This window comes from Theileria orientalis, chromosome 4 (assembly GCF_000740895.1).
Source record: "Theileria orientalis strain Shintoku DNA, chromosome 4, complete genome".
Classification (NCBI taxonomy): domain Eukaryota; phylum Apicomplexa; class Aconoidasida; order Piroplasmida; family Theileriidae; genus Theileria; species Theileria orientalis.
Genome location: NC_025263.1, coordinates 247,314 through 260,481, shown reverse-complemented (window position 1 = coordinate 260,481; position 13,168 = coordinate 247,314). Strand labels below are relative to the sequence as shown.

Sequence of the window (13,168 nt, the reverse complement as noted above, 5' to 3'; positions counted from 1 at the left end):
AATCTATTCAGTGTTGCTTTTATTTTCGTGTCTCGAACTTGCAAATCTAGAAGCACAAAAAAAAAGAAGAATGAAAAAAAAAACTGTATCGAGGCACCACAGTTGATCGCTAAGCGAACTCAATCGAGCTCGTTTAGCAGCAAGTGTTTGATGAGTGGTTATACAGCGCGTTCTACAGCTTCTTGAATCCAGAATGGATGCAAACGATGCCGCCAGTGAGGTTGCGATAAGAAACGTGAATGAAGCCGGCGCTCTTGAACATCTCCGCGAGCTCCTGCTGATTGGGGAACTTCTTAATGGAATCCACGAGGTAGTCGTAGGCCTCCTCGTTCTTGGCGACGAGGGAGCCGAGGAGGGGAATGACGTTCTCAGAGTACGTCTTGTAGAGAGCCGAAAAAAGCTCGTTCTCGCAGTGGCTGAACTCGAGGACGAGCAGGCGGCCCCCGGGCTTGAGGACGCGGAAGCACTCGCCGAGGCCGGCCTTCCGGTCGCTGAAGTTCCGTAGCCCGAAGGCCAGGGTGATGATGTCGAAGCTGCGGTCCTTGAAGGGCAGCTTCTCGGCCTCGGCGACCTCCCAGGTCAGGTCCTTGACGCCGACGCGGTCGGCCTTCTCACGGCCCAGCTTCATCATTTCCTCCGAGGGGTCGCAGACGACGACCTTGGGCGTGATCTTGAGCGCGTCGTGGAGCGTGAAGCCGTTTGAGTCCTGGAACTTCAGGTCCTTCGAGAGCTGGCAGATCCTGATGCCGACGTCGCCGGTGCCGCCAGCCAAGTCGAGAATGTCGACAATCAAGTGATCTGAATTATGTTAAATAAATGCTTCAAATTAAACTAATGCTACTAAACAGTGGATATAGAGTAATGAATATTCTACACATGTATAAGGCGTTGTTTATGAATATATTATAGTTACATATTGCGTAAACAATTAAGTACCTGGCACGAAGTCGTCTGAAAAGTAATCCTTGCTAAGGTGGCGATGTGACAACTTGAGGGATGAAATGACCTCCTGGACGAGAATCTCCTTCCAAATGCGGTGGATTCCGATGCTCATGAGGTCGTTCATGAGGTCGTAGTTCTTAGCAACATCGGAGAAGACTGAGCGAACAAAATCTTTGGCCGGTGAGCTGTAAGAACGGAAGGCAGACCATCTGGATACTGTCTGGGCTCTTAAAGCAGGATTTAAATAGGATATAGTCCTTGGATTAAAAACTCTTCTCAGACAAAACATTATCGATTGTGATTGTACAAATACACTAATTAATTAAAATAAAAATCAAAACGAGGGAAAATATAAATAATTTTAAAATAGTTTATATGGTAATTTTAAAATATTACATGATTATTTAAAATTCTCAAGCACAATATTTCTCCAACTGTGGAAGGCACAAATTTATAAAACGCCCATCAGAAGCCTTCGACAGGAAGTCAATCTGAAATATTTATATTGTGTAAAATATAGGAGATTAAAACGAACCTTCTTCCAGCCTATACCGCCCTTGGTCAGAACGTTTTTAACAGAATCATCGCCTGTGTAATGCGGATCAGCAATAAGGTACGCAACTTCACCTAAACCGTTTATTTAATATTTCACTCGTGAGTGCATATAATTGTATGTGCCAACCTCCCTCATTCTCCATGCATATGCCCAAAATGACGTAGGCGTAGGCTCCCGCTCCAACGATGATCGGGGATCCTTCTTTTTTAAAATGATCTGCGATAACCATATTGTAGTTCCTGAATTCGGAAACGTCGTTCAAATACAGCGTTTTGTATGTGTATCCCAGGTACCAGTTAAGGAAGTACCCCGACTCGACAGTGCCAATCCACGTCGAGCTTCCAATCTTTAAGTCCTTGTGGGACAGGTCGTTGTCCTTCAAAACCTGTTGAATCACGGAGTGGCTGGGGACCAATTTGGGTGTACAGTATCTGAGCAAATACCAGCTGCAAACGAGCTGAAGGGACCGGTAACAGCAGCCCCAGCCGGCGTCGTTGACTCCACACTAACATTAAACTAATGAAAACAGAGTCACCAACATACCTGTGTGTAGTGATAGTACTGATAATTCCCGATGACCAAGTTCACCGACGACTTTTTCGGAGAAATCCAGGGAGGAAACAGGTTGCCAGATAGGTGAGGCTAAGGATTGATTAGTGCCTTGTATCAGGTAATCAACTTACCGATATCAAAATTGTCCTATCAACGAATTCGTATGGGTTAAAAACTAGTTCCAGTCTCAAAAAATCGTGTTCGGTCTCTTCGAAAAGCCCATCGAAACTACATTTGGACTCCGATAAGTAGTTAAACAGTGCAACGGCAGAGCCCCCGTGAGGCACATGGCACTGTGACGAACTAGCACTGCTCATCATGAACTTGAAAACCAAATTTACACTAGTTTTATTTTTACTTGCATCAGACTCTTTACTCTCCTTATTCACTGAAAGAGATAAGCCACCCGTCTTTGAGTCAAAATTAAGTGTGTACACTGACCCAGAGAATTCCAAGGAGGTGAGAAAGTTAAAAAGTGTTTTTTTAGGCGTGGTTTTCTTGGTGGTTTGGGTACTTTTTTGTGTTGTTTTGGCTCCCTTCCCCTTGCCAGATGACTTTTTACCACTTGACCTGTTCGGCTTAGACTCCCTGCTCTCAGGTTTAGTGGCTTCCTCCTCTTCATGCTTAAACAAGAGCTCATCGTCCTTGTTGTGTTCAGTTAAAACATAGCAGCTTAGAGAGGATGCATCCTTCTCTAAAGCGGTAGCCAGTCTCAATAGCTGATCGTTAACCTTGGTCAAAACCATTCTATTCAAATCATCCTCTTCCAACTCCTCGGTCGGCAGTGCGACATTAGTTTGCAACAACAGCCTCAAGCACGCATCGTAGTCTTCATGTTCTCCTGAAACCACTAGCGCGTGTTTCCTACCCCTGCTATCAAACCCAAACCCCAAAACGTAAGTCGAGCAGAACTGGGTGTATGGGTTTTTCACAGGTTCAAATGGCTCCGAGTATGTAACTGAACAGGACGTTTCTTCTGAAACTAAGTTGGATGAATGTGCTTTTAGTGCACTAACGACCTCGGTATTTAAATCATTAGGTAGTTTTTCAAATGTAGTGAACCCATTTTTAAAAGGACTCGTGTCAGTTTCAGCGGTAAACGGCAACTTTGAGAAAAGTGCAAGGGACACATTCACAAAAAATAAATTTCTTTTTTTAAACTCAATTTCATCATCCTCGATCTAAATAATAATAAATCATTACATGTGTTATATTTATTAATATGATTAATAAAACTTACCCATTCGATATCTTCTAGTGGTACAGATGTATTAGACTGTTTTCCGGATTCTAAACTAACTTTAAAGCATGAAAACGACTCATTTAAAGACGAAATATCAGTTAAATAGGTTTCAAGAGTTAAAAAATAGAATTCTTTAAGATTATTTAAATCAAATCCTAAACTTTCGAGATGTGTAACGTCAACTTTCGAGTTTCCAAAAAGCAGAAATCCGGCGAATTTAAGGTGCGATGGAACAGTAAAATTAGAGTCAAAATCTAAATATTATAGTTAAGAATAAATAAATTGTATAAAAATTACATTTGTGTGTCAAATTGGAATGATTCCTATATGAACAAATCCAAACATCTTCAGAATCTGAAGATTCTAACTTATAAAGTACTCTAATTGAATATTTATCATTAGCTAATGGTTGAGTAGAAGATTTTGTAAACAAGCTTTTACTCAATGAAAGCTTCATAATAAAACAAATTAATATATAATTAATGAGATTCCTTCCCACACAGTAAAAAGAATATAATATATTTTTATATTTTGTAGTATAAATTGAAAATCTATGATTTTCGATGTGTAATTTATTAATTGTGTTTGTAAATATAAAGTTTAATGACCGTTAGCTACTTTAATTTTAAATTTAATGTGATTCTTAAATGTTTAAGAGGAATAGAACATAACCTATTTAACGAACTTCAATCGTTTGGAATTGAAAGAAATTCACTAATTAGATCAAAATGTAAAATAAAGGTGCTTGATTGCGACTTAAAGCATGTGTATTTTTTATCACACTTCTCCAGGTACGAACACATACTCATACACATTATTGACAAATCGCAGACTAGCGTCAAATGTGTACATTGAAGTCGGAAGGATTCAACTGTCAGATAAAAAGAATGTGTTTAAGAGCTGTGAAAGCATCCAATGGAACAGCTTTCTGTCACCGTCTAACTCATACTTGGTAAATTGTGGTTCACTGGAATCCAACAAGTACATAAACTCGAAATTATACGCGTGCCAATTGGCCAAGGACGGAATAAAAAATTATTTTATAAGTAACCTTAATCTGGAGGCACCCAGGGTTGAACTGAAGAACCCTGAGGTTAAGTTGGAGCTCGACATCGATGAGAATTGCACAGCAACAGTCATGGTGGACGCAACAGGATCGCCGCTATCGAGTAGAGGATACAGATATAAGCCTAACATAGCGGACATAGACCCTACGATGGCATGCTCGATTTTGTACGACCTGGGTTACACATCATTTTCAGACACAGCGTATAGCATAGAGGAGTATGAAGACCACTGCAAAGAAAAGGCTTCAGCTGACTATAACGATGATGAAGATAATCCTGGTGATAAATTGGGGTTGAATACAGCTGCGGACTCGATAGAATCGCAACAAATAGAGGATTTCAAGAGGCCTCGAATAGTGGATTTGTTTTCGGGCTGCGGAGTGTTTCTTATCGAGTCTGCTCTATGGGCAGCAAGAATACCTCCAGGGTACCTTAAAACTAAATTCGCACTGAAAAAAATGCCAATACACGACGATATCGCATATAAGTCGCTGATAACGTACACAAACGGGAAGAAGGCCAGACAAGGCTCGAAAGAGTGGAGTCAACTTAGTGGTAGTTTCATCGGAATCGAAAGGGATTGGGAAAAGGTTGAAGCGTCGCTAAAGTCATCAGAAAAGGCAGGAGTACTGGAGTTGATGTCGTTCAATCAGGCGGACTACTTAAAGGATGGAATAAAGGATGCGAGAGCCGCTAGTGGAGGCAGAGAGTGGGAGTATATGATAGCACAGCTGCCGCAAATGAAAGAACCCAGCTGTAACCACAGTAGCAACGGCGACGATAGTGAAGCCATAAAGGCCGTCGACTCACTTGGGGACGGGGGTGATTCAAACGGAAAGGATGAAGGACCAAAAACAAAATTAGAAAAGGAATATGGGAAAGATAAAAGCGGAAAGAAGAATAAATTGAGTGCAAATAGGTACCTAAAGCTAGTTAAGTCACTCGCGAGGGTGAAGAAAAAGTACTTTCAAGAGGGGGCCAAAGGAGCACTGATGATGCCGTCGTTCATAGACAAGGTGTACGTGGAGGACTCGTTCAGCGCTAAGCTGAGCGCGGGGAAGACGTACAGCAAAAACGGAATAAACACCATAACATATTATACAGGGTAGGCTAGTCGGTCGGGACCACGGAGCACTTGACGCTGGTGCGAGGCCACCGGGTCCAGACGATCCTGCCAATGTTCGTGTAGGAGTCATCGACAGTGCCAACAATGTTAGCATCGACGCCGTTGAAAGGATCGGCCACGAAGACGTGGTCGTTCTCAACGGTGACTTTGTGCAGAGGAGTTTTCTTCTCGTTTCCATCGTAGTGGAAGAGAGTTAAAGTATTCGAAACGCCGCTTTTAGTCTCTGTAAAATAGTGTAAGTTCATGAATATTAATAGGTGCCACTGATAGGTGTGTATTGTATGAGTATACGGATAGGTGCGTATTATATGAGTATACGGATAGATATGTATTATATGAGTATACGGATAGGTCTAATATAAATGTACTAGTGAGTGTTAGTAAAAATAACTTACGAGTCCTTTCTGCAACCACTGAGCTGTACCAGGCAAGCATGTTGGTCCAAAGAACGAGTCCAGAAACAATTTCAATTGAGTTCATGGCGTCCCTTAGTAAGTTTCTAATGCCTAAGTTCAAAGTAAAATTAAGTAAAACGAACCAAGCATGCCCAAAAGAGAGCCAAGGGAGTTGACTTCGATGTACTTGTTGTCCTGCGTGTCAATTTTACTCCAAGCTTCGGTAAGATTCTAAACGGTTTATGGCGTTGAGGTGAATATAATAAAGTTTACCTGCTCAATCATATCGGACTGTGAGAGGGAACAGGCCGAGCCATCAAGTCCAAATAGCACAGAGTAGTGATTGTGGCTGCTTATGACCCAGATGGGAACCAGAGGATTTTTGTAGAAAGAGCCGACTTTGTAGAGCCTCATGGCCTCAAGGTCAGTGAGAAATCCCAGCGTGTTCTGAAAACCAATGCCCTTGAGAGTCAAGGAAGCACTCGAGTTGTCGTCAATGACTTTATCTCCGTTGAAGACGTTGGAAACGGCCCTCCCGTGCAACAGAAGGTTAACCAGTTCCTATGTACGCTTAAATGTAAGGCCAAAGTACCTGAGAGCAGTGCCCATAAGGCCCGATTAACGGGTGTGATGGGTCATCCATATCATCCTTAACCTATTGCGTTGTGAGTGTATCTTCAGTGTAAGTAAGACGTACCTTTTCCAGGGTCCTGGTACATACGACGGACACTACAAAGGAAATAACACCGAGTTTCCCGGTGACTTTGTCAAGGTTGTTGAAGAGATAATTTGCGACCGAGTTTATGTTGTCAAAAGTCCGATAGGTGTACGTCGATTCAAGCAGTAGTGAATCGAAGGGGTCATAATTATCCTAGAGAGGTGTAAAACGGTTCAAAGTTACCTTTAGTTTATCATACAGTATTATGTTATACACAGACTTCGGCGCAACATTGTACAGTATATTACATAGAGATTCTACCAGCGGAATAGTGTACAAAAATTCTAAAAATGGATGAAGGTTTATGCAATCACCTCTCGGAAATTCCGGTATCTTCATCGAAATATAGTTGAAAAACATGTCATTTAATGCCATCAGAACCTCCTCTGCGGACTTGTTCTGAAGCATAAAGGACAGCTCTCCGTAGAAGGAGTAGTTGAAAAGGATGCTGCGAATCATATAACTCTGCACTGAGGCCAGCACACCGCAGGGGCCGCTCCTTGACTGCAAGAGTCCCCAAAAAAGGATGCCTTCGCTATGGTTAGCAAACCCGTGGTGGCACCTAATGATAATGTTTTATAGCTCATGTGTGCTTTATATCTGTGCTTACCATGATTCTATCTCATAGTTTTCAACAGATCGGTACTGGTCCTTGCCGAAGAGGGTGTTGAGAATATCATTCAAATGATCCCTACCGATGGCATAATACAAAGAGGCCTCTGTGTGCTCCGTTTCCGAGGACCAAGATTGCGAGCCAGGAAACTTAGAACTCGACGACTCCGACCCATTGGTGACTTTGCCCCGTATTTTAAAGAGCATGAATAAATTTTCAAGTATGTGGTTAGGATTAAACAAATCGTTGGGGCCTTTGGGAACCGCATCAGATATAAAGTAAGTTCCTGTGTTATGATTAGAATGTGAGAACTCATTCACAGTTAAAATTGTATGTACACACAACATACCGTCGGTATTAAAATTGACATAGGTTGACCCAGTATTCTGTGAATGACTGCAGGTATCATCTACAAATAAATTAAAGGAACTGATGATAAATAAAATGTACATTGGTCGGTGTTTAACTGTTTAATTGTGCTCATACTTCTGTAGTCCTGAAGGGACAGTTGAATGGCTTCATTCAAGTCATGTTCAAAACCAGAATCGTAACTGTGTGAATCCTGTGAGTCTCTGTTACTGGTTGAGTGGTAATCACCCATAATTACAAAATGTGCTGCTGAATTTTGTAAAGGCCGTGTGTTCGAGCATTAAATTAATTCTTTCACAAGTCTTCCTATTAAATAATTATAAAAAAATATCAACTAGGTTAAATTAAAGTGGAAGTTTAAATTTTTAAATCAAATTGTGGATTATATACAATATGTGGCATATGTACCGCTGTTTAAAATATGATCCAACACATTTGGATGATTTATCGAGAAAATGAAGCTGAAAACATTTATGCTATATTTCCTTGTAAAATAACTTGTTTACGAGACCTGCGGCCGTGGTATAAACTACGGCGTTTTGACTAGTCCATACTGTGCAGGTTACTCTATCCAGGTCTCCCTTATGTTCACACAGTGTCTATAGTTTTCATTAGTTTTAAATTAGTAAGGTTGGGGTACCTTCTGGAGCGGAAACTTTGGGGATCTGACATCCACCAGAATAACGCTTCCATCCAGACCAACTGCCGACACAAGGTTGACTGATTGATTCCATGAGACGTCACTGACCAAACGGTCAAAGGGCCTTGACGACGCCTTTTTCAGCAAGTTTAAGCCACTTCCGGAATCTCCGTTGATGGTTACGCCCTCTTCGTTCGACCTCAGGTCCCAAACTGTCAAGCTTCCGTCCACACTGCCAGTGCACACACAGCTTCCGTTTGGCGAAAAGTCGAAGCAAGTCAACGCCTAAAAGAGTGTATTATAAAAATCGGCTCCTTTTGCAAACCTTTCCAGTCTCATGCGATGATACGGCTTCCTTTTTATTAAGGTCCCATGAACACAAGGACCCATCCATTGACGAGGATGCTAGTGAAAATCTTTTACTGGACGAGAATTTCAATTTCTAAATTTAAAATGTTTTGTGGTAATGCATACCGTTACAGGCTTTTTGTGTTTATCAAAGGATGCGATTTGGGATAAAATAACTTCTGACAAAGAACTAAAGAATTATGAAAGTTGGTTTTGTTTACCGTTTTTTAGACTTTGAGCCATTCGGTTTTACGGAAGACAAATCAACCTAATAGGAATTTGAGTTAAGTGTTAAAAGTACATTTTCGTAAACCGTGATCAAATTGTCATAACCACCTGATATAATAACCTTTCCGGAGTGATCGGTCACCACTGATGTCACCGTATCAGAGTATCTGAGAAATAAAATATGAATTCATAACTAACCCTTCATTTGTTGCCACAAGATTATTGAACGAGTAGTCCAGATTTGTGTTGATGTTGTAAACCTCAACGAGGCCGTTCATGTGGCCACACACTAGTTCAGAAACGTATCCCATGTGCCTAATATCACTTATAAACTCACAACCTACTCGTTAGAGCAAAGATGTACCGATGACTTAATTCTTTGGCTGGAAAAACTGTATACTTTGTCCATCGATTTCGATCCATACAAGCACACACATCCACCATATGAACAAACGGCAACCAAATCTGAATTATAGTCAAGTAAAACTCAAAATACCAAGATCATTATCGTACGATAGGCCGGAAATCCAGCTATCCAAGTCATCACACCGTTTTTCTGAAGGCTCGGTAACCGATAAAACGTAAACGAGCTGAATTGTAGACTCAGATTCAATCTTAAGCATTTCCATTCTCCTAAATTGATTATTTTAAAAAAGGTGCTAACTCTGCGATAGTCTCTCTCAATCTTTGGTTGTCCACGATAATGTCAAAGGATACAGGAGCTTCCAGATTCAAAAGTTCGTTAATCATCTGTTAAAGTATACATAAGGTATAAAACTTATAAATCAATACCTTAGAGAGAGATTCTCTGTCCATGTTCGTTGAAATTAGGTATGTGCTGTCTTCCAAATCATATTTTTCATCAGTTCCATTTATGAAGTGGGCATAAACTTCAGTGGAGCCCATTTTTAACAACAATCTTGTTTAATTATAATGTTAAAGTCTATATTTTTAGAAATTGTTAAAGAATCATAAGTTTTACATAATTTTAATATTATATAAACATCAATTAAAATTATAAAATATATAACAAATAAAAAATGATATCAAGATATGATACAAGTTCATTAAATGGTTTCATTCCTATAATATATTACAAATTAATACTAAATAAATTAATGTGTATGGGGAACTAACTGTCAATTAAATTAATTTTTATTGGTGTGAATACAATTATTTCCTCATTAAGACGATTGTTTTACATTGTCTAATTGAACTCATCTTAATTTTTGTATCTTTATTATATTTTTGAACGACATAATATGAGTATATATGACACATTTAATGTTTGAATTTTCAATATCATTAATCTCCCTTAAAACGGCTAATTAGTAAATACTTTCGGTTTTAAATATGACCAACTATAGGGATTCTACATATTTTAATAAATTGGTGCTTTCGGAAGGGATACCGAGGGAGTTCCTTCCAGACCTTGACGACAACGATTCAGTGTTTAGCGACAGTCAAGTTGACAGCAACCGTTTCAAGCGACCAGATAAAACGGGTAAGACTTCCGAATCAGAAAAGGAAACGGCGGGCAAGAAACACAACGATACAAAGTTGGAGTGGCCATTGTCATGTTGGATATGCAGACTCCCGATTCTGAGGAAGAAGTCGTTTCTGGTCTGCTCGGACATGTGTAAAAGATCGTACCACATAAGGTGCCACGAGTTTATGAAAAACCACTACCATAACATGTACGAGAAGCTGACGTCGTCAAAAAATGGGTCGACAGGATATAACGAGTCGGGGGAACCACCGGAACTGATAACGGAGGTGGAGTCGAACTCGAGTTCATCGTCAAGCGGAAGCGACACGGATGAAGTAGTAATGGAAGAAGTGAAGGAGGAAAAGAAGGGAGGAAGGAAAACAGGACAACACAGAAACCTCGAAAAACCACATTACCTAATAGATAACCCGAACGCACTAAAAAAATGCTTCTTCTGTACAATATCACACATAGGCTGTAATGGATGCAGACAGTTTTTTCAACTTAAAAATCTGGTTAAGTGTTGCGTGGAGGAGTGTTCAACATTCTACTGTTACCCGAACTGTTTCTCAAGGACGAGAGTGATAATACCGGACAAAAAAATAATAGACATAAACATGAGTATGTGCGGGCACCTGCATAACCTGGTGGACAGAAACGGGCGTCCGAAGTTTATATGTCACTCGCACACGTGCTGGAGCTGCTACGACTGCGACAGGTACGTGTACTACTGGGAGACGTTCTGGAGAGGAGAACAAATAAGAGAAAAACAGTCGCCACTGCTGTCAGCATGGAACGTGCTGAAGGCGTCATGCAGAGGAAAGGTGGAGTCGTCGCACTTCGCGAAGGGAAAGAAGATACCGAGGCCACAGAGGTACCCGGAGCTGAGAGCATTCAAGTCGTTTATACAGTCGAGGTCGTACACGACGAACACGAAGAGCGAAGAGATGTACAACTCGTCAGACGACGACGAGGAGTACTTCCAGAAGGGGCCTTCGACGACGCTGGTAAAGTGCATAAGGTGTGATAGAACGTGGTGTACGCACTGCGTGCACCCAGACGTGCACATACTTCCGAAGTCAGGAAAACAGATCGTGTGCCAGGACTGCATACACATACAAGTGGGCTGCACACTCTCACAAAACTCGAAGGAGTCGAACAACAGAAGTAACATCATGAACAAGGAGTGCGTGTGTCCAACAGTAAACCTGGAGACAGTGGTGCCGAGAGAGATATACGTGAGGCTGAAAAACTTTATCACGGAACACGCAAATTACGAAAAGAAGCTTAACCTGGAGCCGTGCTTCATATCGAAGCAGCCAGCACAAGATTCAGACGACGATAACCAGATACTGGACCTGCACAAGTCAGCGACGCTGAAGGCTAAGTCGAGGAAGACGAAGAGGCAGGACGCAAGGAGTTCGAAGAGCAGTAAGAACCAAGCAGGGGATATGGGCTCATCAAACGGGTCGGCAGAAGACATGTTCATAAGGCCGTTCCACGACATGAAGTCGCGCGAGTGGAACCTGATCGTGAAGGGCTGCGACGAGTCGATACTGTCGAAGATATCGAGCGAGTTCAAGTACATAACGTCGAACCTGATCTCGCCAGAAAACAGGAAACTTATATCAGCACCCGACACGAACACGAGGTGCGTGTGCACTAAGAGTTGCGGAAAGGAGTGCCAAAACGTTATGAAAAACGTAGAGTGCACGTCTAAAAACTGCGCATTGCACGACGTTAACTGCGGAAACAAGAGGTTCCAGAACTTTTTGCTGCCGAAGCTGAAGCTAGTGTACTTTGAAGGAAAGGGAATAGGAGCAGTGGCGACGGAGGAAATAAGAGAGAACGAGCTGGTGTGCGAGTACGTGGGCGAAGTGATCACGCAGACGGATTTCCATAAGTCGCTGGCGAGCTCGAGCTTCGCAGAAATCGACGACGACAACCAGTGCCACTGGTACGTGATGAAGGTGCACAAGGAAGTGTACATAGACTCGACGCACCTGGGAAACGTGGCGAGGTTCATCAACCACTCGTGCGACCCGAACTGCTCAAGCATACCAATCAACGTTAGAGGAAGCTACAGAATGGGAGTCTTCGCGTCGAGGAAGATCCTGAAGGGAGAAGAGGTGACGTACAACTACGGATTCACGTCAAAGGGAGTGGGAGGAGGCTTCAGATGCAAGTGCAACGCGAAAAACTGCAGAGGGATCATAGGGTCGCAAAACGCACACTCGCCGCAGTCGCTGATGAACATAGAGGCCTCGAAGAGCAGAGGAGCGGAGGTGGACGTGCTGTCTCAGCTGACGGCGGACATGGCCTCGCTGAACGCAGCTAACAAGACGCAGGCGCTGAAGCAGCGCCCGTCGCCGCTGGACGTCCTCAACGGAATATGGACGACCGGAGACCTACACAGGTACGAGAGAATAGTGTCGAACCTGGAGCTGCCGGAAAAGAACAAATCGTTCCTGTCGAAGCTGAACGCGGGCTCGAAACCGACCAAAAACCCGCTTTACGGGCTGCTGGAGGATAACCTGCACGTGGCGGAGGCGCAGTTCAACTACGTGAAGATGCTAGCACTGAACTCGATGTCGATGCTGGAGTTTGACAATGCGAACACGAAGCAGGTAAGAAGCCCATGATGTGTAGATAGTTAATTAGACAATTTAGAGTAGGTAGAATAGGTTTTGGCGTTACCACAGATGGGAGTGGTGATGCTCATTGGCGTAGATAGGCATAGATAGTTACAGCTAGTAAGTGTAAGCTGTACAAAGATGTGAGTACTGATAATCGTTTTAGTTTGCAACAAACGTGCCCTGGGGAATAGTGGCAATGGGACACAAGGACAACTCGCACCAAGTGGTAGGTTAGAAGAAAATAAC

General features: G+C 42.3%; 6 protein-coding genes across 6 annotated transcripts; 2 read left to right on the top strand and 4 right to left on the bottom strand.

Annotated features, from left to right (window-relative positions):
• Window positions 1-172: 172 nt before the first annotated feature.
• TOT_040000123 (methyltransferase) lies at window positions 173-1,231 on the bottom strand (the record flags this gene model as incomplete). The annotated part of the gene is made up of 2 exons (XM_009693747.1): window positions 173-798; window positions 937-1,231. 2 exons carry the CDS (start codon window positions 1,229-1,231, stop codon window positions 173-175), a joined length of 921 nt encoding a protein of 306 aa, XP_009692042.1.
• Window positions 1,232-1,355: 124 nt separating this feature from the next.
• TOT_040000122 (uncharacterized protein) lies at window positions 1,356-3,750 on the bottom strand (the record flags this gene model as incomplete). Its single annotated transcript, XM_009693746.1, has 7 exons — window positions 1,356-1,433; window positions 1,478-1,569; window positions 1,625-2,003; window positions 2,042-2,140; window positions 2,182-3,231; window positions 3,291-3,547; window positions 3,591-3,750. 7 exons carry the CDS (start codon window positions 3,748-3,750, stop codon window positions 1,356-1,358), a joined length of 2,115 nt encoding a protein of 704 aa, XP_009692041.1.
• Window positions 3,751-3,896: 146 nt separating this feature from the next.
• Window positions 3,897-5,683, top strand: TOT_040000121 (methylase; the record flags this gene model as incomplete). The annotated part of the gene is given in 3 exon segments (XM_009693745.1): window positions 3,897-4,084; window positions 4,125-5,465; window positions 5,470-5,683. Coding segments are annotated over 3 exon segments (1,743 nt in total).
• TOT_040000120 (conserved hypothetical protein) lies at window positions 5,471-7,813 on the bottom strand (the record flags this gene model as incomplete). Its single annotated transcript, XM_009693744.1, has 10 exons — window positions 5,471-5,709; window positions 5,882-5,992; window positions 6,025-6,112; window positions 6,155-6,442; window positions 6,474-6,536; window positions 6,579-6,752; window positions 6,783-7,161; window positions 7,210-7,498; window positions 7,562-7,621; window positions 7,699-7,813. 10 exons carry the CDS (start codon window positions 7,811-7,813, stop codon window positions 5,471-5,473), a joined length of 1,806 nt encoding a protein of 601 aa, XP_009692039.1.
• Window positions 7,814-8,057: 244 nt separating this feature from the next.
• Window positions 8,058-9,703, bottom strand: TOT_040000119 (microtubule-associated protein; the record flags this gene model as incomplete). The annotated part of the gene is made up of 11 exons (XM_009693743.1): window positions 8,058-8,180; window positions 8,222-8,506; window positions 8,547-8,663; window positions 8,696-8,759; window positions 8,791-8,837; window positions 8,871-8,964; window positions 8,996-9,112; window positions 9,142-9,262; window positions 9,294-9,430; window positions 9,462-9,547; window positions 9,590-9,703. 11 exons carry the CDS (start codon window positions 9,701-9,703, stop codon window positions 8,058-8,060), a joined length of 1,305 nt encoding a protein of 434 aa, XP_009692038.1.
• Window positions 9,704-10,150: 447 nt separating this feature from the next.
• Window positions 10,151-13,157, top strand: TOT_040000118 (uncharacterized protein; the record flags this gene model as incomplete). The annotated part of the gene is made up of 2 exons (XM_009693742.1): window positions 10,151-12,913; window positions 13,086-13,157. The coding sequence occupies 2 exons, from the start codon at window positions 10,151-10,153 to the stop codon at window positions 13,155-13,157; spliced, it is 2,835 nt and encodes a 944-aa protein (XP_009692037.1).
• Window positions 13,158-13,168: the final 11 nt, after the last annotated feature.